The sequence below is a fragment of the Salvelinus sp. IW2-2015 genome, linkage group LG4q.1:29 (assembly GCF_002910315.2).
Source record: "Salvelinus sp. IW2-2015 linkage group LG4q.1:29, ASM291031v2, whole genome shotgun sequence".
In the NCBI taxonomy this organism is placed as follows: domain Eukaryota; kingdom Metazoa; phylum Chordata; class Actinopteri; order Salmoniformes; family Salmonidae; genus Salvelinus; species Salvelinus sp. IW2-2015.
In genome coordinates, this window is record NC_036842.1 from 2,778,359 (window position 1) to 2,804,302 (window position 25,944).

The 25,944-nt window shown below is 42.7% G+C and overlaps 1 protein-coding gene and 1 non-coding gene across 3 annotated transcripts; both read right to left on the reverse strand.

The window, feature by feature from the left end:
• Nucleotides 1-450: 450 nt before the first annotated feature.
• On the reverse strand, nt 451-503 carry LOC111962904 (U7 small nuclear RNA). Its single transcript, XR_002877189.1, has one exon. It is a non-coding gene; the product is annotated as a U7 small nuclear RNA (small nuclear RNA).
• Nucleotides 504-10,198: 9,695 nt separating this feature from the next.
• Nucleotides 10,199-25,446, reverse strand: tmem38b (transmembrane protein 38B). 2 transcript variants are annotated; one of them, XM_023983368.3, is made up of 7 exons: nt 25,034-25,103; nt 21,450-21,475; nt 18,909-19,065; nt 13,200-13,384; nt 12,207-12,294; nt 11,786-11,903; nt 10,199-11,188 (listed from the first exon to the last, which is right to left on the reverse strand). In XM_023983368.3, the coding sequence occupies exons 3-7, from the start codon at nt 19,013-19,015 to the stop codon at nt 10,877-10,879; spliced, it is 810 nt and encodes a 269-aa protein (XP_023839136.1). In that variant the 5' UTR covers nt 19,016-19,065; nt 21,450-21,475; nt 25,034-25,103; the 3' UTR covers nt 10,199-10,876. The 2 variants fall into 2 exon arrangements, with proteins under 2 accessions (XP_023839136.1, XP_023839135.1); XM_023983367.2 differs by lacking the exon at nt 21,450-21,475 and having other exon boundaries at nt 25,034-25,446.
• Between the last annotated feature and the right edge of the window lie 498 nt (nt 25,447-25,944).

Genomic DNA, 25,944 nt, shown 5'->3' on the forward strand with positions numbered 1-25,944 from the left:
TCTTTGTGTCTTTTTGATGGACTCTGCCTGTCTTTGTTAGGGACGTGCCACTCTGTGGCTGTGGGCAGCTACCATTCCCACTGAGGGAGAGGCCGGGGTCCCTAGCCATCTAGCCCCCAGCCACTGTCCTCCCCTCCCCTAACGGCCTGCAGCTGCCTCTCTGCTTGCCTGTCTGCTCTCCTCTCCTCCAGCGAGACAGGGAGGGACACCCTACGCCCTCCTGTGGACGATACCTGTACCTGCATACCCTTCTATGACCGTACTAAGGACACTAGTGGTGGTGGTGGTAGTGTCTCTCCAGTCTGAGGGTGCATCTGAGGTAGTGTTTTTGCGGACATTACTGTGGTATACTGTAGTATTCACTGTGGTATACTGTAGTATTTACTGTAGTGTTTTTGTGACCATTACTGTAGTATTTACTATAGTTTTTATTATCTTTGCCATAGAAGTGGGGGCTTTCTCCTTGAGAAAATCTACTGGAGAAATATTAAAAGAGCACATTTTCCATAACTTGTAAGGATTGGTTCAGAGATGATCTTGTCTATAATCTGTGGGGAACAATACTTGGCATGTAGSTTTCTCAATACAGTGTTTAGTATAGTATACTACAGTTTACTACAGTGAACTGCATAATTCTATATTAAGTCAACTATAGTATTTTACACCATTGGGGGATACTTTAAAAACATGTTTAACCTTTATTTAACTTGGCAAGTCAGTTAAGAACAAATTCTTATTTACAATTACGGCCTACCTCGGTCAAACCCTCCCCTAACCCGGACGACGCTGGGACAATTGTGCGCCGCCCTATGGGACTCCCGATCACGGCCGGTTGTGATACAGCCCGYGATCGAACCAGTCTGTAGTGACGAGTCTAGCACTGCGATGCAGTATACTACACAATTCTATAGTAAGCAGTACACGATCGAGGATACTAGTGTGTAGTATAGCATTCTACAGTATACTACAAAATTCTATAGTAAGCAGTACAGGATCGAGGGATAATACAGTGTTCTCCTTGTCTCAAACACACAGTATGTGCTTATTTAAATACTCATTTAATTAAAAAGTAATTTCAGATTGCATACACTGAACAAAAACATAAACGCAACATGCAACAATTTCAAAGATTTTACTGAGTTACAGTTCATATAAGGAAATCAGTGAATTGATTTAATTAGGCTGTAATCTATGGATTTCGCATGACTGAGAATACAGATATGCATCTGTTGGTCACAGGTACCTTAAAAAAGATAGGGGCGTGGATCAGAAAACCAGTCAGTATCTGGTGTGACCACCATTTGCCTCATGCAGCGCAACACATCTCCTTTGCATAGAGTTGATCAGGCTGTTGATTGCGGCCTGTGAAATGTTGTCCCACTCCTCTTCAATGGCTGTGCAAAGTTGCTGGATCCTGGCTGGAACTGGAACACGCTGTCGTAAATGTCGTTCCAGAGTATCACAAACATGCTTAAAAGGTGACATGTCTGGTGAGCATGCAGGCCAGGGAAGAACTGGGACATGTTCAGCTTCCAGGAATTATGTACAGATCCTTGTATCATGGGGCTGTGCATTATCATGCTGAAACCTGAGGTAATGCCGGTGGATGAATAGCTCGACAATGGGCTTCGGGATCTCGTCACGGTATCTCTGTGCATTCAAATTGCCATCGATGAAATGCTGGCGTTGTCCGTAGCTTATACCTGCCCACACCATAACCCCACCGCCACCATGGGGCACTCTGTTTACAATGTTGACATCAGCAAACCGTTCGCCCACACAACGCCATACAAGCTGTTTGCCATCTGCCCGGTACAGTTGAAACCAGGATTTATCCGTGAAGAGCACACTTCTCCAGCGTGCTAGTGACCATCGAATGGGAGCATTTGCCCACTGAAGTCGGTTACGACGCAGAACTGCCATCAGGTCAAAACCCTGGRAAAGATGACGAGCACGCAGATGAGCTTCCCTGAGACGGTTTCTGACAGTTTGTGCAAAAATTKTTTGGTTGTGCAAACACAGAGTTTCATCAGCTGTCCGGGTGGCTGMTCTCAAATAATCCCGGATGTGAAGAAGCCGAACGTGGAGGTCCTGGGCTGGCGTGGTTACACATGGTCTGTGGTTGTGAGGCCGGTTGGATGTACTGCCAAAAACGACGTTGGAGACGGCTTATGGTAGAGAAATTAACATTACATTCTCTGGCAAAAGCTCTGGCGGCCATMCCTGCAGTCAGCATGCCAATTTAATTAGATTGCACTCCTCATCACTCAACAAACAAGCAGAAGTAGTAGCTGTAGACAAGGTGTTGAGATACAGTAGAAAGCTCCCCTTTAAAACTTGAGACAGCTGTAGCATTGTGTTGTGTGACAAAACTGCAKATTTTAGTGTGACCTTTTATTGTCCCCAGCACAAAGTGCACTTGTGTAATGATCATGTCACGATRGTCGTATGAGTGAGACCAAGGCGCAGCGTCGTATGCGTACATTCTCTTTTAATGAATGAACACTAAACAAAAACAACAAAATTGACAAACAAAACGTGAAGCTATACAAATAGTGCAGACAGGCAACTAAACATAGACAAGATCCCACAAACACAAAAGGGAAATGGCTGCCTAAATATGATCCACGATCAGAGACAACGATAAACAGCTGCCTCTGATTGGGAACCATATCAGGCCACCATAGACATACAAATACACCTAGATAACCCACCCAAGTCACCATCACGCCCCAACCAACACAGAGAAAAAACAGCTTACTATGTTCAGGGCGTGACAGATCATGCTGTTTAATCATCTTCTTGATATGCCACACCTGTCAGGTGGATGGATTATCTTGGCAAAGGAGAAATGCTCACTAACAGGGATGCAAATAAATTTGGACAAGGACATCCCAGCTGGCCAAACCCTTGCGAAGCTGGGCCAATTGTGCGCCGCCTCATGGGTCTCCCGGTRGTGGCCGGCTGCGACACAGCCTGCGATCGAACCCYGGTCTGTAGTGACGCCTCAAGCACTGCGATGCAGTGCCATTGATCGCTGCGCCACTCGAGAGGCTGTGTTTATATTTTTGTTCAGTATATTTACCTAGTTATTCAATAATCTACGCTGCATATGTCGACTCAATCGTAAATTGTCCTTAAATTGTTATCACCCAATCTGTAATGCTTCAGCGATASAGATTGAATAGAGCTCCCCATCACTCAAAAACAGACAAGCAGAAGTAGTAGCGTAGACAAGGTGTTGAGATACAGTAAGTCGATTTAACCCTATAGAAATAACCTCCAGGTAATTGCTGGTGTCAATATGAAATATRCCCTGATAGCTAAACCCTCCTCTCCCTGAACCTTACTGCGTCCCAAAGAGCCCCCTATTACCTACATCGTGCACTACTTTTGACCAGAGCRGAATGGGCCCTGGTCAAAAGTAGTGCACTATATAGGGAATAGTGTGCCATTTCGGACATATCCCCTGTATTTAACTTTGCTGCCATTGCAGCCTAATATCCTATCTGCTGTGTGTTTGACACAGAGAGACAACCTGACAGTCCTAACGCACAACATGCCATGCCCTTGGCTTATCCCATGTCCCATGCCTGGCCCTTTCGCTGGGGGAGAGAGAGAGAGAGATCTTGTTTATCTCACTCTTAACAACGTAGTGGTTACTGTATTTCTGACTGTGCTATTCTTTCTTTTTGCAGCATGAAATCGCCTTCATGCGGAACATCCCTGGAGTTTAAAAAATAATAATCTTATAAGATGTTGACGTCATCATTCTGCAGGAGACATGGTGTAAGACAGACATTGTCACTCCATGCCCCACAGGCTACAGAGGGGTAATTGTGCCGTCACAGAAACACAGCTCTGTTAATAGAGGCAGAGACTCTGGAGGATCATTTGGTACAAATCCGAACTACAAAATGTAATTGATACCCTCAAAATTGGTAAATATCACATTTGGTTAAAACTGAAAAAATGACTTGTACTGACAGAAAAATATCCTTTTCGCAATATATATCCCCCTCTCAGAATCCCCATATTGCTCAGAGGAGATATTCCCCACCCTTGAGGAAGAAACATGCCATTTCCAGGCCCAGGGAAAGGTGCTCATCTGTGGGGACYCAAATGCACACACAGGAASACTACCTGATCWAACAACCACACGAGGGGACAGCTTTATTACAGGCCATACTGTTTCTAACTGTCTTATTCTCCCCATAGAAATAACAGTGACAGTACCGTCAACAAAAACTGAAGGGATCTGTTGCAGCTCTGTCAAAGCCTGGGTCTGTACTTTGCCAATGGTAGGTTACGGGGGAACTCTTTGGGGAGATTCACCTATTGCTCACCTCTTGGCCACAGCACAGTAGACTACATGATTATAGACATTTACCCTTTCTCTCTCAGCTCATTCACCATCAAGCCGCTAACACCTCTGTCTGATCACAGCCCAGTAAACAACCACACATTCACAGCCCAGTAAGCTGTACAACATCAGAAATTCATACAGATGGACAAAAAACAGCACAGAAGAATACCAGAAAGCAACCAGTAACCAAAATATATGTTTTTGTTTTTTTATTTAACCTTTATTTAACTAGACAAGTCAGTTAAGAACACTGAACAATGACAGCCTACTATCCAAACACTCTTTGATAACTTTCTGGGTAGCACATCCACTCATAGTAAAGAAGGCATCAATCTAGCAGTAAAAAACATCAACAATATATTCAGGCAAACAGCAAAAGAACTGAAATATATATTTTTTTAACTAAACAAAAAAGACCACAGATGACAACTGGTTTGATGCAGATTGTAAAATGATATGGAAAAAACTTAGAACAATATCAAACCATAAGCACAGAGACCCAAATAATGGTGAATTAACGCTTTCATTACTGCGAGACTCTATAAACGTACACTCAGAACCAAAAAAGCACAGCACAACAGCAAGCAGCTGACACTAATTGAGGAATCCATAAACACAACTTCTGTCAAAATTGGACCCCCCCCCCCAAAACAATCTAAACAAGAGGGATTAGCGATACAAAATGGTGACATATGGACAACACATTTTAAAACACTCTAKAACCTTGTTCAAATTGATGCAAACGCAGAACAATGCCAAATTCATGAGAAGTTAAATGGATTAGAAAAAGCTATAAAGGACAATAAACATCTGTTGGACTCCRCWATTACTGACCAGGAGCTCTCTAAGAAACTTCAGGCCCTCAAATGTAAAATAGCATGCAGACCTGATGGCATCCTAAATGAGATGCTCAAATTCACTAGTGCAAAACGTCAATTGGCTATATTAAAATTGTTTAATTTGATCCTGAGTGTAGGTTATTTCCCTGACATGTGGAATTGTGGACTCATAATCCCAATCTTTAAGAACAGAGACAAATTTGACCCTAACAATTACAGAGGCATTTGTGTGAACAGTAACCTGGGGAAGGTTTTCTGTAGTATTATAAATGTAAGAGTTCTAAACTTCCTTAATAAGCACAATGTCTTGAGTTAAAGCCAAATTGGATTTATACCAAAACATCACACAACTGATCATATTTACACCCTACACACACTGATAGATAAACATGTCTGCCAAAATAATACCAAAATGTACGCTTGCTTTATCGACTTCCAAAAAGCATTTGATTCTATTTGGCATACAGGCAGACTGTTCTACAAAGTTATTGAAAGTGGTGTAGGGGGTAAAACATATGACATAATTAAATCAATGTATACTGGCAAAACTGGCAAAAAATAACAATTCTTTAACCAGGGGRGGGGCCTTCACCAGGGTTGCAATCTGAACCRTGCACTCTTCAATATTTACARCAACGAATTGGCCACTATTCTAGAAAAATCCTCAGCCCCTGGTGTTAGTCTCCACAATTCAGAGGTTAAACGCCTACTCTTCGCAAATGACCTATGCCTGCTGTCACCCACAGCACATGGCCTACAGCAGAGCCTGGACCTGCTAGTGCAGTACTGCCATACCTGGGCCCTGGCAGTAAACCTCAAAAATACTAAAATAATGATTTTACAGAGAAGATCCAGATCTCAGGGAATTAGACCAAAGTTCTCAATTGGCACTGCACAGAATACAATTACTTAGGTTTAAAAATGAGCTCAATTGGACACCTTAATGATGCAATGAATGAGAGAGAAAGCACGCAGGGCATTCTACGTCATCAAAAAAACGAATTCAAATTGAAACACCTATTAAAATGTGGCTAATTGAATGTGTCATTGAACCAATTACACTTTATGGCAGTGAGGTGTGGGGTCCACTTGCAAAACAGGATTTCACCCAATGGGACAAACACCCCATTGAAACCCTGCATGCAGAGTTCTGTAAGATTCTCCTACATTTCCAGAGCAAAACCACAAACAATGCACGCAGGCCCATATCCACTAATAATAAAAACTCAAAAAAGAGCAATTGGAATGGAAACATCTAAAATTCAGTGACCCCCTCTCATATCGGACCAAGCTCCGCAATACCTAGAGCTGAGCAAAGAAAAGAGTCCCCTCATCCAGCTGGTCCTGGGGCTGAGTTCACAAACCTGTTCTACTAACACACTGAAGCCTCATAACGAGAACATCCAATCAATCAGGATAAACCAAATTACAACACAGTCGAAACAAAACAACATTACTTATTGGGAAACACAAGCACAAGCGAAATGCAGTGATCTGGCCCGAAATCGACAGTACACCGCGGAAAACTACTTGACCATGGTTACTGATCAAAACCGTAGAAAAACCTTGACAAAGTACAGGCTCAGTGAGCACAGTTTGCCATCATTGTAAGCCTGCGGCACACACACTATACGATATATTTATTAAACATAAGAATGAGTGTGAGTTTTTGTCACAACCCGGCTCGTGGGAAGTGACAAAGAGCTCTTATACGACCAGGGCACAGAAGAGGATGTCTTCCTTAATTGACCCCCCAACGTAACGGACATACAGTATACCGGGAGCTGTACCAGGCCCGCCACGRCTGTTGACTCATCCAGCTTTAATGCATGTAATTAATTGGCTTGTATGCGAAGCAGTAATTGTTTCAAAATAGTATGGGYCTTGCCTGTCCTAGCCACTCGGTAGCTCACCATATAAGATGCTRCTAGCCCCTTTTATTAATGGTATCTGTTTCTTTTATACATGACTTACTTCTCGAAAGTCATTTATATTCTCACTCAAAAAACTCCCGTGGCTTATTTTTCAAATTCTGATGTTTCGTTTTTAAATGTCTGCGCAAGGGTGAAGATTTGGTGTACTCCCGACGGCATTGTGCGTACCCCCCCCCCCTCCACACTTTGGGAATACCTACTGTAGAGGAAGGCTGTGCAACCACTGCACCACAGCAGAACCTGAGACAGAGCTGCATTTCCTGACAAAATGTTTAAAAAAAATAAACGTATTCAAGGTTTCAAAGACCTCTCTGATGAGGATAGGCTACCCGTCCTGTTGGGGGAGGAGAGCACAGAGAGCTGTGGATTGGCAGCCCACTACATTTCTGCCTGCCATAAGATGAGGGACAGTGTCTGACAGACCAAACATCCTGCACATATACTTGTTGTTCAATGTATGGTTGTTTTGACCCTTGGTTATTGTTGTTACTGTTGTCCCGTTGACAATATTGATTATTATTATTAATTATGTTAATATTGTAAATCCCAAAGTAAGCTTTGGCAATATGTACATTGTTACGTCATGTCAATAAAGCAAATTGAATTGAGAGAGCGAGAGATAGCGAGAGAGGACTTTAACTACCCAGGACTCAGAGTTCACCCTTAGAGTCACATACACACCGAGCATGAACGCAAGCAAATGGTCACACACACACACACACACACACACACACACACACACACACACACACACACACACACACTGAGAGATGGCACTCTAATTGACATGCAGAGGTGGTGGCACTGTGAGCATTACAGACAGACAGATATCTGCTACGAGACTCCTTTACGACTCGAGTTTCAACACCACCTCTGTTCTTAATTTTGTATTCTGTGGGACTCCTTTCCAAACTCTGAGGTTATTTTGTGAACTTGAAGCATTTCGGGATTTTGGGATTTTCTTTTCCCAAGGTGGTGAACGTGGGTGAGTTATCAGTCAAGTTCTGATGCTACAATGATGCAATGTTTCACTATTTGTCTTACAGATAGAAGAAATGTTACATCTGTGAGCTCCATTAGTTTCTACTGTTCCAGATCAAAGAATTAAGACATCATTAGGGCAAATACAACCAATAGACCGAGACACATATAAGGGCAGCATTATTGCACACTACTTAAAACTTCWCTAGGGTAGGGSGCAGCATTCGGAATTTTGGATGAAAAGCGTGCCCAAATTAACCTGCCTGCTACTCAGCCATAAAAGCTAGAATATGCATATAATTGGTAGATTTGGATAGGAAACAATCTGAAGTTTCTAAAACTGTTGGAATGATGTCTGTGAGTATAACAGAACTCATATGGCAGGCAAAAACCTGAGAAAAAATCCAACCAGGAAGTGGGAAATCTGAGGTTTGTAGTTTTTCAACTCATTGCCTATTAAATATACAGTGTCTATGGGGTCATATTGCACTTCCTAAGGCTTCCACTAGATGTCAACAGTCTTCAGAACCTTGTTTGAGGCTTCTACTGTGAAYTGGGGGCGAATAAGAGGGGATTGAGTAAGGTCTCTCCCAGAGTGCCGTGAGCTGACCACGCGCATTCATGTGAGAGGTAGCTTGCGTTCCATTGCAATTCTAACGACAAAGGAATTCTCCGGTTGTAACATTATTGAAGATTTATGTTAAAAACATCCTAAAGATTGATTCTATACATCGTTTGACATGTTTCTACAGACTGTAACAGAACTTTTTGACTTTTCGTCTGCACCTAGTGATCGCGCCTCATGAATTTTGATTACTGGGCTAAACGCGCGAACAAAAAGGAGGTATTTGGACATAAATTATGGACTTTATTGAACAAATCAAACATTTATTATGGAACTTGGATTCCAGGGAGTGCATTCTGATGAAGATCATCAAAGGTTAGTGATTAATTTTATCTCCATTTCTGCTTTTTGTGACTCCTCTCTTTGGCTGGAGAAATGGCTGTGACCTAACATAATCGTTTGGTGTGCATTCGTCGTAAAGCCTTTTTGAAATCGGACACTGTGGCTGGATTTACAACTAGTGTATCTTTAAAATGGTGTAAAATACTTGTATGTTTGAGGAATTTTAATTATGGGATTTCTGTGTAACTCACATATGAGTTACACTCTCAAACAATGGTATAATTTCAGCCAGTAGTTTTGAAAGTGGTGCTCATGAGCCAAAATTGGTCCCCATTTTTTGTGTGCTAAGTCATCAAATTGTGTACAACATCATCCATTTCGTATGATATGTTACATCCTGCAAAATATACATATATATATTTATTTTTTTGAAATGCTTATATGTTACGAATGCAATTCGTACTATATGTTACACATTTGTTGTGCTTAAGATCCTGGAGTGCATCTAATTAAAACACCTCATTTCCATTGTAAAAGAAAAGTAGTCTGAGATATGTGTATTTTTTCAGCTAAATCTGACCCTTTCCTTGGCCTTGTTTAATGAGTCTTGCCCTGGACATGACCACAGCTAACAATAAGATAAATAGGAGCCATTGTTACAGGTGAGAATATAATTCTATATAAATACATTATCGGTAGGTCGACTCAGAGCMTCGAGACGTGGTATCTGAAAATATTTCTCCAATCTGAACATCTTTGTAGGAACAAAAAATTATCAACTAAAGGTTTTACCATACAAATGTTTTCAAATGTCCAAGTGTTTGCATTTCGGTGTTACTGTATGAGAACGACAAGGACTCCGATTAAAGTGCATGTGATCATTTACTTTTGAAGCGCTCAATAGCATTCACAAGAGAGTAAGTGTACCAAAAAGCATTCCATTTAGAAATGTGTAATTCAAGTGRATTTCCTTGAGTATAAATAGAACATCTGAGTAATAATTATATAAAACGCTCTATGTAAAATCTTWAAATATTTCATAGTAGGAAATACAGGCCAATAAAACTGAATATTTCATATTAAAATACAGTTAAACAGTGGCCAACAGTCATGGATCAGCATCATGGACAGTATTTATCCCTTAGTAAAAACTGTATTAATCAATGCATAATTAGAAAAGGATTATTCAAACTTTAATATAAAATAGTAAAATATAGATACATTTACTGTATAAATATTAAAATCAGCATAGATTATATTTGCACTCATTCAGCCYGTCCCCAATTTCCTCCTGCTTGGCCATAACTAGGGTTGCAAAAATTCAATAATTTCCCTGGCTTTTCAGAAGTCCTGGTTGGAGGAGTCCAGATTTCCTGCTTATTCCCTGATTCCAGGAATCCTCCAACTGGGATTTCGGGAAAACCAGGGAATTTATTGAAAGTTGCAGGAATTTTCCAACCCTAGCCATAATTGATGTTTGAAGATCTGAAGGATCTGGATAAGTATATATAAGTAGTGGTGAAGCTTTCACCATATTGCTTACACCTTACAGATCTACACACAAAGTGTTAGGACCAAGGGGGTGGGGGTAGTGAGCAAATTGGGACCTATCACAGGATGACGGTGTCACAGGACAAGGAGGATAGATTGCCCTAGCCAGGATAAGGAGGGCATTACAGCATAGAAATATAATTGATAGAATCGACATCCCCATTSAAGTCAATGTACTAACAATGGGTGGACTGGCAGCCATATTAAGTGTACCCATGCCTTTACCAGTCAAATTCCAGTGTGCTAAGTGGCTGTCCATTCTATAGACTATATTTCTATATAGTACAGTACACAGTCACTAGTCACTCTTCTTATTGCTCTCCGTTCCAGTGCTTTCCGGTTGCTCTTTGGCCTTCTTCGGGGAGCCCTTTCCCCTCTTGTGTGCAGCAGTCTTGGACGGGGAGCCTGGGGCCGTGCCGTTCAGGCRCTCACAGGCCTCTTTGATGCTCTTCTTAGTGGCTGTGGACGGCTTCTTCACTACAAGGGTCTCGGTCTCCGTGGTGAGGGTGGTATATGAGGATGGTGACGGACCAGCGAAGAATGTGCTGTATACGACAGACTCGATGGGAGCAAAGGGTGAGGAAGAGGAGCCGGTCAGCATCATCCTTGTCTGGGAAAAAAAAAAAGAGGGATGGAAGGATTGAGGAAAGGAGAGACAGGGTGGAGTGATGAGAATACACTGACTACTACAAAAAATGACTAATGAGGTAAACAGGTGCTTAAATCAGATTAAATGCAACTTTAGTGAGTTGACCGGTGAACTCCAAATTAACGTTTGAGAGAGTTCTGAAAACCTGTGCTTAGATTCAGAGTCGAGAGCAGGAGACCTCAGTGTGAGAGGATTGAGAAAGAATGACGCAACGAGATGAAAACGATACAAAAACCTCCTGCTGGGGCAACACTAAGCCTAATGTTGAGTCATAGCTAATGATAAAGGTAGGTCATTCAAATAACATGGCGAACACAACCATTTAATGCTGTAAGAATGTTGTTTGATTTCCCATATAAATGATGTCCTGGCTGTTTTCCCAGAACCAGATTAATAAACCTATTCCTGTGTTTAAAACACTTTCAGCTGTGATTGTCCTATTGAGTATGCTTTATTAGTTCATGTCTAGGCTTGATCTGGGTCCGATAAACATACGAGTCCTATAGTGTTAGGGTTGAGGCTTAGGGTTAGGCTTGAGGGTTAAGGTCAGTGACTGACCTTGTTGACGACGGTGAAGACAGTGTAGATCAGCATGAGGTGCTGTTTCTGGACAGGAAGGTACTGGTTCTGCTGCAGGGCAAACAGCACCGCTCCTATCAAGGTGACCTTAGTGGGGCTGCACAAACACAAAAGGTTAAAAGTCAGAGGTCAACTCAGATGTCATGACTTCCCCATTGTGGTTCTGAACAGATTGTGAGTCACAGCGGGTAGGCATTCAGGATCTCCTCTTCTTCGCTCTCCCGTATCAGAATAGGGAGACGCCACCAGACAGACATTATCACACAACAACAGATCAAAGTCAAAGCCAACAGTCAGCCAGCGACAGATCTGTCACTCAGTGAGTCTCCAATTACATCACTGGGTTTCTGTGCACAACATCACACAGAGCCAAGTACGAGCACGGTTAGAGGAGACTTACTAGGTCATCTTGAGAAGCTCGTTGGTCTCTGGCTTCCAGACTCCTCGTACCAGCTGCTCAAAGTTACTGATCAGACCCCCTCCAGCACCTGAAGAGAAAGAGAGAAGTAGACGCTGTGTAATTGTCCTGGGCTGTTACAGTAGCCTGTGTAGCCTGATCCCAGATCTGTTTGTGKAGTCTTGCCAGCTCCAGTGGTCTGTTTGGCATGACAATGACCATATGAGTTTGCTATACAGCACAAACAAATCTGGCACCAGGCTAACTGCATTATACTCTTTCGGTCCAGTAATTAGTCTAAAAAGTCTACTCAATGAGTTTGTTTGTTGCTAAATAAATACTAAGAATGTAATGTGTGTAAAGGCTTCCGGGCTTCATTTTTCAGGATCACAATTAGTGTCAACTCAACCTCATGTTATGTAGAAACATTTGTAAGGAAAAGCGCAGGACATTAACAACGACAACAGTAATGGTTTTGATATCCATTACATTTCACAAACCTGTCTTATGAATGACTACAGACAAGGCTTTACTTTCCAAATGGATTTGCACACAACGTACCCACTGGGCAAAAACTGGTTGAATCAATGCTCTCTCCACGTCATTTCAACAAKAAAATCTATGTGATGACGTTGAATTAACGTGGGAAACTGATTGGATTTGCAGAAAGTCACCAACGTAAGGGAATTAGGTKTTTTTTTCCACCCAACTTTTAACCTTAAAACAATGACATGGTGAATTTGTTGTTGTTGAATTTAAGTTAGTTGACAWCTCAACCGGATGTATATGAAAACTAGATGTTGGGTATACTTTATGAATGGGAGAGAGAGTGTTTATGTACCTGTGTGTACATATGGGCATATTTCGCATGCTTGTCTGTATACACACACAGTGGTACCTTAGCATAGCGTATAGTGGCCAGAGGTTGTCAGAATCTGTATGGTTATCAGACTGTATGCTTGTGTGGATTGCATTCACAATAGATGCCTACTGTACCTTTAGCCCATCCTATAGCGATCATCACCAGCAGTCCATCCTTGTACTTGCTGTGTGCCTGAGCCACACCGCCCAGGACCTTCCATGTGCGGGTCACCTCCTTCATACCCGTCAGCACCAGACGCAGGGGGAAGAGGGCGGTACAGGAGTACACCACGTCCCGGGGGCAGTAGAACACCAGGTACCTAGAATACACAGGGAAGGCAGGCACATAGGCATCCAAGCCAGGACTCACACAGAAATGTATGTACACCTGCACATACATACCGGCAGACATTTGAGAATGCGCTCTATGTTTACATTCAGTTTACTGTAGTAAACCCCCAGCTATACTGTCTGTTAACAGCAGTCTATTTGGCCAGCAGAGGGRGGTATTTTACTCAATTCTTCCCACAACCACGCAATATACATTCAGGAAGTAGTGAGTAATATATTACAGCAAAACGCCTTGATGCTCCAATACACATCATTATAACGGAGATAAAACAGGGACTGCAGTGATGCCTCTTGCACCGAGATGCAGTGCCTTAGGCCCCTGCGGCACTCGGGAGCCCCCAGTATATATTACCTTGAGTGTACTTGAATGATTACATWTTCTAGCCTGGTCCCAGATCTGTTTGTGCCGTCTTCCCAAATCCCATGGTCAACATTGGCATGCTAAACATATACAGCACAAATAGATCTGGGACCAGGACTGGCTAATTGGTCCATTCCTGTGTGGTCATTTACCCACTTATTTGCATATTCTGTTGCATATTCTGTTACACAAGTGTATGTTATCAAAACACCCATAGGCCTACTGAAATCCACAAGGTAACTAAAATTGAAGTTAGTGGTAAATGATCTTAGACCCAACCTGGATGCCGAACAGCTCTCTGTCCTTGTAATCTTAGATTTAAGTGCTGCATTCGACACTGTGTTGACCCATTCTGGACAGGTGGGTTGGTCTCTCCTGTTCAGTTCTAAATTGGTTTAGGACCCATCTATCCAGTTGAGAGAGTTTGTCACTCTTGGTGACCATAACTCAGAGAAAATGCATATCACATGTGGAGTTCCACAAGGTTCGATTTTGGGTCTGGTACTGTTCAGTTATATATATATATATATATACACTGCCTCAAAAAAAAAAGGGAACACTTAAACAAACAACACAATGTAACCAAGTCAATCACACTTCTGTGAAATCAAACTGTCCACTTAGGAAGCAACACTGATTGACAAAAATTTCACATGCTGTTGTGCAAATGGAATAGACAAAAGGTGGAAATTCTAGGCAATTAGCAAGACACCCCCAATAAAGGAGTGATTCTGCAGGTGGTGACCACAGACCACTTCTCAGTTCCTATGCTTCCTGGCTGATGTTTTGGTCACTTTGAATGCTGGCGTGCTCTCACTCTAGTGTAGCATGAGACGGAGTCTACAACCCACACAAGTGGCTCAGGTAGTGCAGCTCATCCAGGATGGCACATCAATGCGAGCTGTGGCAAGAAGGTTTGCTGTGTCTGTCAGCGTAGTGTCCAGAGCATGGAGGCGCTACCGGGAGACAGTCCAGTACATCAGGAGACGTGGAGAGGGCGTAGGAGGGCAACAACCCAGCAGCAGGACCGCTACCTCTGCCTTTGTGCAAGGAGGAGCACTGCCAGAGCCCTGCAAAATTACCTCCAGCAGGCCACAAATGTGCGCATGTGCAGCATATGGTCTCACAAGGGCTCTGAGGATCTCATCTCGGTACCTAATGGCAGTCAGGCTACCTCTGGGGAGCACATGGAGGGCTGTGCGGCCCCAACAAGAAATGCCACCCCACACCATGACTGACCCACCGCCAAACGCGTCATGCTGGAGGATGTTTGCAGGCAGCAGAACATTCCCCACGGCGTCTTCCAGACTGTCCGTCTGTCACATGTGCTCAGTGTGAACCTGCTTTCATCTGTGAAGAGCACAGGGCGCCAGTGGCGAATTTGCCAATCTTGGTGTTCTCTAGCAAATGCCAAACGTCCTGCACAGGTGTTGGCTGTAAGCACAACCCCCACCTGTGGACGTCGGGCCCTCATACCACCTCATGGAGTCTGTTTCTGACCGTTGAGCAGACACATGCACATTTGTGGCCTGCTGAGGTCATTTTGCAGGCTCTGGCAGTGGCTCCTCCTTGCACCAAAGGCGGAGGTAAGCGGTCTGCTGCTGGGTTGTTGCCCTCCTACGGCCTCCTCCACGTCTCCTGATGTACTGGACTGTCTCCCGGTAGCGCATCCATGCTCTGGACACTACGCTGACAGACACAGCAAACCTTCTTGCCACAGCTCGCATTGATGTCCATCCGTATGAGCTGCACTACCTGACCACTTGTGGTGTTGTAGACTCCGTCCCATGCTCCACTAGAGTGAGAGCACCGCCAGCATTCAAAAGTGACCAAAACATCAGCCAGGAAGCATAGAACTGAGAAGTGGTCTGTGGTCACCACCTGCAGAATCACTCCTTTATTGGGGTGTCTTGCTAATTGCCTAGAATTTCCACCTTTTGTCTTATTGCCATTTGCACAACAGCATGTGAAATTTATTGTCAATCAGTGTTGCTTCCTAAAGTGGACAGTTTGATTTCACAGAAGTGTGATTGACTTGGAGTTACATTGTGTTGTTTAAGTGTTCCCTTTATTTTTTTGAGCAGTATATATATATGTTACCCCGTGGCAGCATTATGAGAAAGCACAACATTTATTTTCACTGCTACGCAGAAGATACACCGCTTTACATTTGTGTCACCAGAGGATTTTAGCTCCACAAATAAATGATTAGACTGTATTAGTGATTTAAATACTTGGATGGCACACAAGTTCCTCCAGCTAAATCAAGACAAGACCGAGGTACTTATTGTTGGAGCCAAAGCACAGAGGGAATCTGGCCGCACATTTTAATTTACAGGTAATAAAGATAAAAACACCAGGTAAAAAAACTAGGATTTTAGATTCTGAATTAAATTTCAAATCAAACATTGGGAATGTGAACAAAAAAGCTTTTTTCCCCACCGGAGGAATATTGCCAAGGTGTGACTGTTTCTCTCTCAGGCTGATACAGAGAGACTCATCCATGCTTTTATTAGAAGCAGGCTTGACTACTGTAATGCTCTCCTGTCTGGTCTTCCCAAGAAAGCCATTGGTCAACTGCAAAACATACAGAATGCTGCAGCACAGGTACTGACGGAGAACACACATTACACCAGTTTTAAAGTCTCTGCACTGGCTGCCTGAGTTTTAGAATACATTTTAACATTCTTCTATTGGTTTCTAAATCCATCCACAATTGTGCACCCCAATACATGTCAGACATACTTTTAAGTTATGTACTCAGTAGGTCCCTCAGGTCCTCTGGCTTTTAAAATCTTCTTAAGGCTAGGTGTCCCGCTAAATAATCATACAAATTATGGATATTAAACATTTAGGAGCATACAAGTGTCTTATATCGGTTAAAATCTTAAATTATTGTTAATCTAACTGCACTGTCCGATTTACAACAAAAACATGCCATGCGAGTGTTTGAGGATGGCGCCCCACATCAAATATTTTTCCACCAGCAAAGGTTTCATAAATTCACAAATAGCGATGAAATAATCACATACTTTTTGAAAATCCTCCTCCGATTTGTCATCTAAAGGGTCCCAGCTACAACATGTAGTGTCGTTTTGTTAGATAAAATCCTTCTTTATATCCCAAAAAGTCAGTTTAGTTGGCGCCATCAATTTGAGTAATGCAGTCCTTCAACATGCAGAGAAAGGAATCCAAAAAGCTCCCGCTAAACTTTGATAAAGAGTGTTAGGAATTTTGTTAATAAATAATTAAAACAATTTCTAGCTTTAGATAAAACTATAACTAATTGAACTCTGCACGCCTGGTGAAAAGCGATTTGTGTTGTGGGTTATAAAATAAGCAGAAAGGGTCGTTAAACTATGGTTGAACTGACCCAACTTAGCCCTGAGATGTTTAGATAAGGCTGTGGGTAACTTTTTAGGTCTTCCATTATCTTGAGTTGTCTGCTAAAGTGGTAATAAATTATAGTGAGCCTTCAGGAGAATAGATTATATTGTGTGTCATGTGTGTGCGCTGGGAAGTTGGAATGAACTTTTGAACCTGTTTTCTATTAGTCAGGACAAGGAGACTTATTCTGTAACCTATGACGTCATATCTTGTATATAAACCTGTTGTTTATGATCAAATGGTAGCGTGCTCCGAGAATAAATACTATTATCTAATTTTAATAAGACTGTATCCTGTCTATTTTATGTTAATAAGTATCTTACAAATTCTTATAAATAGACAGATTGATTTTAATTAATGAGTARATTAGAGGAATTATTTAATTCCACTAACAAGAGTCAAAATACATTTKTATTTAATCCTCAGATACCCTAAAATGTAATTAAACTATATGTCATACGGAAAGAAGTATGTTCAATAGGAAAACGATATTAGCAGGTGCGTGTCCTCTTCGTCCCACGCACAGACTGATTTCCAAGACTCCCTGTACTAAAACGCATAATTCTTCCTCGTTTGGGAAGAAACAAGCCTGAAACCTTGAACAAAGACTACTGACATCCAGGGGAAGCCATAGGAATTGCATACTGGGAGCTAGATTTTATTTTTTCCCTATACGTTCTATTGGAAGAGCATTGGCTCTCAAAATTAATCTGGTTTGTTTTTCTCCTACCATATATATTGTGTTATTGTCTCCTACATTATTTTAACATTTCTATAAACTTCAAAGTGTTTTCTTTCCAATGGTACCAATTATATGCATATTCTGGCTTCAGGGCCTGAGCAACAGGCAGTTTACTTTGGGCACGTCAGTCAGGTGGAAATAGGGTCTCTCTCAAAGCTTAGGACCAAGAGGCAGCCTTCAGTTGTTATTCCCCAGCCTCTGGAATAGCCTGCCAGATAACCAGAGGGGGGCCGAAACTGTGGACATATTTAAAAGAGKTCTTAAAATYTAGATTTTTWGCTTTTCTTTTCCTAAGAGTGCTTTTTAGTTGTTCAGTTTGTGTCACTATTTTGTTTTTTTAATCTTGTGTTTGTTGTGTAGTAAATATTTAAGCTTTTTTTGTTTTTAATTTGTTTTGTTTTTGTAAAGCAAATTGCGTTGTATTCCATGTCTGAAATGTGCTGTATAAATAAAGCTTGATTTGACAAAGACAGGTTCTTAAATGTCCATGTTTAAAAATAATGTACAGCACAGTTCGACAGTCAGTAAGCAAATGTTGCATACAGTATGCATGTTGGATTCACCCCAGCAGAGGGCACTAAAACACTTTGCTATTGAAAAGGAAGCATGGTGGATGTGTTTTTGTTTTTTTTAAATCTGGGAGTTTAATAGGTGCTATTTTATTCAGCCCTTTCCCCTGCTGTGTTGTGTATCCAGACTGGGAGAGCCTCACAGAGAATCTATGGTCCATTGGTTTTCAGGGTCCACTGAATGCAATCTACACAGTATTCTAGTGTGTATTCCAATGTCTTCCCCAGAGACACTGCATGTTGGGCTATGTTTTCCTGTGATTCCTCTCTCTCCCCATCCCACACTCCCTCCTGCTCCCTCTCCCCTCACCAGATGGCAGAGGCCATTAAGACATTGGCGCTGTTTGACAGAGGGGCTATAGGGGTCTCCCTCTATCTCTGTCCCCTCTCCCCTACCGCCCTCTCTGATCTCTTAAAGCTAATAGAGGACTCACCATATGACAGAGGCCATGAGAACYCTGGTGCTGTTGGACAGGAAGGCTATGGGGGCCTCAGCCATCATGAAACCGGAGAGAATGCCCCCTCCGAAGCAGTAGAGCATGGAACTGAACCAGCAGGCAAACGGGCTCCTCCGCGCCACCTCCAGGGCTCCTGAAACCCAGCCACCAGCGGTWAGTTGATCTCAAACTAAGTAAAATAAAGTACAATATAGCACATGACACAATGTGTCCAGGGCAGGTTAAATATTAACTACAGTAGATATAGAATTGAGAACCCAGGTCAGCCACAGGACTAGGATATGTGCTCATCTCGCCTACACACGTTTTGATACAGATATGAGAATCCGTTTTCTAGGACTTCAGAGTAAAGGGCAGAGTTAAGAGCTCAAAAGTTGATTAGGGCTGGTGTCTGCTCAATTAAGGTAAGTGTATCGTCTCCCCATATCCAAAGCCATTCAGCATTGTGTTCCTTCACTCTCAGTCAGACTATGGACACGGCCTCTTAAGGAAGGAATTCTAGATCAACTAGGATCAAGTATTAAGAAAGACTTCCACTATGTATTAGGGACTGACACAGGTAGTTGGGTCACTCAGGTCAGCCAAAAGGTCCTTACACCACAAACAGTGTGGCAAACAAGCTAATAAACCCYACCTCCTCTGACAATTAAATGTTATGGTCAATTAAAAATATGGCTAAATATAGCATGTTCACATGGTGAAAATGTACTAGTCAAGTACAAGATCAAGTTGCAACCACTTGGGTCACCAAAGATGGAGGGTCAAAAAGTTCATGGCTTGAGTGGAGGGAGGTGGTCCGGAAAATGATTGATGATGGTGATGGAGTCTGCTGATGTACAGGATCAAGTTCATACCAGTCCAGTCCACCATGTGAGCATAGGACGTACACAGCTGAGACCCTTCTCAGAGCCATATTTAGCACCTTGGCTCTGGCCCTTCCTCGTCTTACATTTGCCAGTTCCCAAGTAGTCTACTTCCTGGTCTCAAGGTTAGCCCCACACTAACTAAATCCTGTAATACCCAGCCTGGTTAACCTGAGGGATTAAAGAGATTGAAGACTCCTGGAGATGCAGGCAAGGAAGCCTCCTGCCCTGAGCACAAACACAACTAGGAAGCCATGTTATTTAGAGTTCTCTCTTGAACACAACTAAGGCTTCCTTTATAAAGACTGCAGAGTAGACCTACGGTAACTACCTATGCTCTTCCCATTGTCTCAATAATTAAAAACGACAGTGTTTATCCTGTTGCGTTTTCTAAAATAAATCATTGATTTTCCCTGTATTTTGAGGGTTTTATTGACAGGATAAATTGGAAACGGTAGAGATCAAATCCATGCAGCTATTCTGTGGCAATGTGTGGTCTGGAGTTGGTAGCAACAATGCTCCTTGACCAAACTCCAACAAACAACCACACCCCCAACAGTGGTTAGGGGAGAGAGGTGAAGAGAGGTTTTACAGGAGGAACTACAACCGTATCTGCAGTGTAACTATTAAAAATCGCTGGGCAACTGGCATACTGTTTACATAACATCACATGATATAGATCAAGCAACACGGATTAGTGATTACCTGGTTCCAAGAGAGGGTGCGCTACAGTACACAGTTGGCACACACAAAGAAACACACACAAAGCAACAGCAAATACGCCCAAACAAACAACACACAAAACATACACCAACGGTTCCTCAACACCAAATCTCAGGCGTCACCAAACCACCATTTGCACAACCATTCAATAGCTGARGAAAATGTATTTTTGTGCATCACAGTTCACTACAGATGGGACACTCGGCGTTGCGCAACAGTACCCATCTGAACACACACATGCATCAGAACTGACAGCCTGCATGGTCGGCGGCGTTTGCCGTTGGAGCAAGGTAGTTGATGTTGCAACCGAAGTCGTGGCTACGGCACATCGGCATATTTGCACATCAACAACATCCCCGATCAAAAGAACTGCCATCATGCAAACCATCAGTTGAAAGCAGGTRGTAGCCAACTGACGGGAAGGTTATAACAGTCGTAATAACCTTTTAAACAAGCGCAGTAAAACAGTTAAACCACTGTGATAGCAGGAGGAGCGGTGTWACCATGGCTCCTCCATAATCACTGACACAACAACGCTTAACAGGTTGTTATGGTCAAATATGTAACCTACCTGTTTAAATATAGCCTGCTCCCAGATCMGTTTATGCTCTCTTACCAACTCCTATGAGAGTTGTCACACCAAACAGTTCGCAAGTCCACACAAACAGATCTGGGACTAGGCTAGGTTAAATTAAAGTAATAAATAAACAAAAGTGCGGCAGCCAAGCGTGCACCAGATCTGGGACAACACCTTCTGAATAGAAGATTTGTCAACAGTGGATCTCTAAAGATGAGTTTACTCAGAGCCATATACCGTATACAGTCTACACATACCGTGATGACTCTSGATTGGATTTCTAGAGCAGGTGGATGGGGATTGCTACAGTAATGACATGTAGTAATAAGTTGTACTTGTGAAGTAGTAACATACCTGTCTACTGGGAAACGTACTGTAACCTGTAACATAACCAAAGGCACAACAGTCATGAATACGCCTATGCAAAAGAGTTCAACGACAAAGGTACAGACAGTTAGTTCAATGACATGCATGCAAATGTGTACACAACATCTACTGTCGGTGTCATGTCCCTCGAGTATAGGCATAGTGTTGGTAACACGTAGCAGTGTTTAGAGAGAGGATTTCTTTCTTTCTGTAGAAACAGAGTTGGTTATTTTGTCACAAAGGCCTGCAGCAGTGCGTTTTTGCCGCGTGACAGCAGCAGGGTGTGAAATTAGCTGTGGCGAGCTTCCTGTAGTTGAAAAGCAGGTCATGCCTCGAGGGCTATAAAAAGCAGCAGAGCCAGCAGAGCCAGCCAWGCAACAGGAATTAAGGAAGGCTGCTGCCCACCATTTAGCAGAAGTAAACAAGAGGTGAGAGGTTTAGTCAACTAATACCTTTCCGCTGCATATCTGTAGTTATTGAAGCTCGGTTGAGTCGTCTACCCCCTTGCACACTGAGAATCCCTTGAGAATGGGTGAACTGGTCATGCTACTAGCTAGGGATATTCATTGAGTGGGTTGAGTTTTTTGCTTCTAGAGTCCCCAGAGAAAGCCTAAAACATTTGAATTACGTCATGTGCAGTGCTTCTCCTTTCGTGATTCACAGTATTTGCCTGTTGAATATACAGTCCCAATAAAAGATAGGAAGTGTTTACAATGTTTCCATTGTGACATTTCTAGGATCTCTTTACTTTTGCATTTGGACAGGTAKAGTGTGACAAATTACACCCCAAAAAAAGGAATGCTTGCTGGAATCCAATCTCTCGTCGCAAACTCAGTCATGACACCAGCAGAAAGAGTAACCCTGCAGAGGTTTAGCTTTTTAGGTTGTGCAGGAGACACTGTACACTTTCACCCTGACCGCCATGCCTCGAGAAACCTTGGTTACTAGCACATTTTGCATTCAGAGGGCATTTCCAAGTCAAATCTGATCTCGCTGTCAGGCTGCAGGCTGACCTCCTTGGATAGTTATGAGTAAAGTAAATACAACATCCTGGTGTTGCGCTGCTATGTCGTTTCTTGTGGTGAGTAGAGTTGGCCCCAGTCTGTGATATTTCACATGCTCTCTCGCCAAACAGGAAGGAACAGAATGTGGTGTAACCCCTGTCTCTCTGTAGTTCCAGTCTACCGGGTTCATTTACTGGGTTTCTAGAGCTGCAGTTTGTTACTAGAACCCAGTTTAGAAAACAATGATGTCGCTCTGAGAGACTAGTTTTACGTCACAGTCTGGGAGAAACTGGGGGTTCTCTCTCTCGTTCAGTCTGTTTATCTTTCTGTGTAGGTCTCTCTGGGCTAGGTCTCCGCTGAGTACTTGAGAATGGGGCACTTCTTTTTAGATTACAGACTGTTCACAGAATAAACTAATGCTGCGTTTTTCCATTTTAGATGGCAGACAGACCTCCCACCTCCTGTACAACTCACTCAGTGAAGTTTGTTTGGACACGGCTTGAAATAACTCTGCTGTATAAAAGACAAGTGCTCATGAAAAATACTTTTGTATAAAAGACAAGTGCTCATGAAAAATACTTTGTGTTTATTATAAAAAAGTATCTACATATCAGTGGTGCTTTTCAAGTGGCTCTAAATGTACAATGTGCCAGTTATTTCCATAAAAAATGTCAAGTCTGAGTGCTTTGTGGGAATCATGACAAGATCCAGTGCTGTCTAAAAATGAAGGACAGCCAGAACAGGATGGAAGACAGAGGGGAAAAGAACAGGCTCTTTTGGAACATTCCTTTCTGTTAGAAAATATGATTTGGAACTTAGAATCTAATAAGCTCCATTGTTCTCTGTGGCTTGAGTTCTAGAATTGATCCCTGATATGGCTGTAGATTCCACTAATATGGCTTTCTGTGTTGTAGAAGCCATCCTAATACAGGCAAGGCTATGACCATATCGTGTCACACACATCCTCCACACACCCAGGGGAGGGGTTATATGAGGACCACTGGTGCATGTTGGGTGACCGTGTGATATTTTGGGAGGTTGACAGCAGAGGCAAACTGCACGAGGGTAACCCCCTCCATTACTCAATCACTCACACCCAGGAAGCCTGTGGGACATATAGACTGTACCCCAATTGACACCCTATTCCAAATTTTGTGCACTACATTTGACCAGAGCCCTATGGGCACTGGTCAAAAGTAGTGCACTACTGTATATAGGGAATATGGTGCCATTTGGGATGCAGATCATYGCCTATAGGATCAGCAGCGGCTGAGGTATTGACAGGCCAGAGGGAAAAGTCAGGGAAGCCACACTAGCTCTAACCCTGCTGTTTGTTTCAGACCTGGGTTCAAGTACTATTTGATACAGTTTCAAATTCTTTATCTGGGCTTGATTGAGCTTGCCTGCCGCAATGGAACCAATAGAATAGTCACAAAAATGCAACCATTCATCTGGCACTCCAGACAGACTAGAGTAAATGCTTGAATATTTGTATTTTATTTTGAACTCAGGTCTGGTTTGTTTGGGGAAAAGGTCAACATTGAAATTGTAAAACTCCACTTGTCTCTGAGCCACTATAAGAGWGACATATAAATATAACAGACTTGGCAACCCGATGTACAGTAGGCCTGTACTGTAGCTGCTACCTATATCACAATGGACAGTGCCAGTGATAATGTGTTTGTTGTAAATGTTAAGATAGCATCTATGACGTCAATACAGCCGTGCCATTGACTCATTTACTTTCATTGACCTTGAAGCTTATCATAAACACTATCGTGATTCACGAAGAATAGGCTACAGTAGTTCGCCTCCCTTCTCAAGCACAGAGAATCAAAAATCTTATATATCTGCAAATCTCCAGTTATACAGTTCAGGCTACAGTTTTAATCTTAAATAATTAGTCCACACGCCCTGATACAGCACAATACCCTGTCTCACTATGTTTGTGGGAGAGGGATTGTGTGTGTGTGCGCGCGCGCGCGCACAATTACCGCCCACTATATTAACTTCCAGAGGCATGTATAAAAACTTCAAGGCTGCAAAAGCGGCGTGACTTGACCGTGTTAATGTCAACTGGGCAAATAGATAGAAAATACACAGATTTAACTAGGAATCATGCATAACGCTGTCACTTTGTAATATGAGGGTTGTCAATTCTCAAATTAATCCCGCAGCAGTAATCCATTCCCTAAGATTATTATGCCATCCAGCTGTGGGCATTTCGAAAATGAAAACATGACGGTAGACTATGTCAACATTCAACGTGGCCAAAAACGTTAAATTGTGTGGAATGTTCTCCCAAGTTCCACGTTCTCACGCGCTTAATCGAACGCGTACTGACACGTCTGGTGTGGAGGCAACTCGAGGCTGAATTCTGTCATCAGGGAGCAAAAAAAAAAGTGTAGTATTCAAGCCTTGCCTTATTGTCATTAAAATATGGAAAGTAACGAAGCAAAACATTCAATAGGCTAGTAGATAGATTCAGCGTTTTAACAGTTATAACTAGGCTACTGTAGTGAACTAGACCGGTCAATGTCAACCGGCTGTTGAACAGTCTTTGCTTACCTGGCTGTTCTCGCAGTGCCATCACTGAGACAATGTAATGCGCCGTCTCAAAGTATGGAAACATGGAGAGACCAGCCAGTCCATGGGACACTTCGTCCAAATTCAGAACCCCAAACAAATCCATATTTCTGTTACTCTGGAATCCCTCGAGTTGAGTGCTCTCTAGTTCTACTCTTCGAGGTGTTTAAATAAGTGGCAGTCGTCCAACTCCGAGCATCTGAGCAGTCGGTTAGTGGTTTATCCCCAGTCTGTCTTGTCTTCAGAGTTCAAATCGAAACAGCTGCTTCTGACGAGCGCAAAACTGACAACACCTGGTTATCGGTCAGCAACGGCTCCCTATGGACAAGGGACAGCCAATGCAATGCCATTTTGACATCAGGCTGCGGGTTTTCCGACTACGTCGGTCCGTCAATGATGTGGCGGTTGGAGCGAGCGGAGCTCTCTGATTGGAAAGAAGTGGAAGGATGAGCCAATCAGAGGTGCGTGTGTGGTTCGCGGAGTGCCGCAATAGGACATGTTCTCGCAATACACTTCTGCACGCGCGTGGACACACACGCACAAGCACAAGCATACAGAGCTGCAACTATTTACGTATTTGTAATGACATGAGCACCAGGTACAGTTATACACAGGTCATTATCGTTGCAACTGTTTACATTGTGCATAGGTAGCGTGTAACAACTGTGCAGGTGCACTTTGCATCAGACATTACAGTATAAAATGTAACAATTTGTGTAGGTTACCTACTGTAGGCTAGCCTACCTGCCAAAAAAGAAAAACGGGAAGCATGTTTTATGTGTAGGTTTATTTTGATCGAACAGTTCATGAACATGAACAAGAACATGTCTACCTACTACTACTGTAGATCAAATTGGGGGCTCAACCATAGACTTAGATAGACATCGCATCTT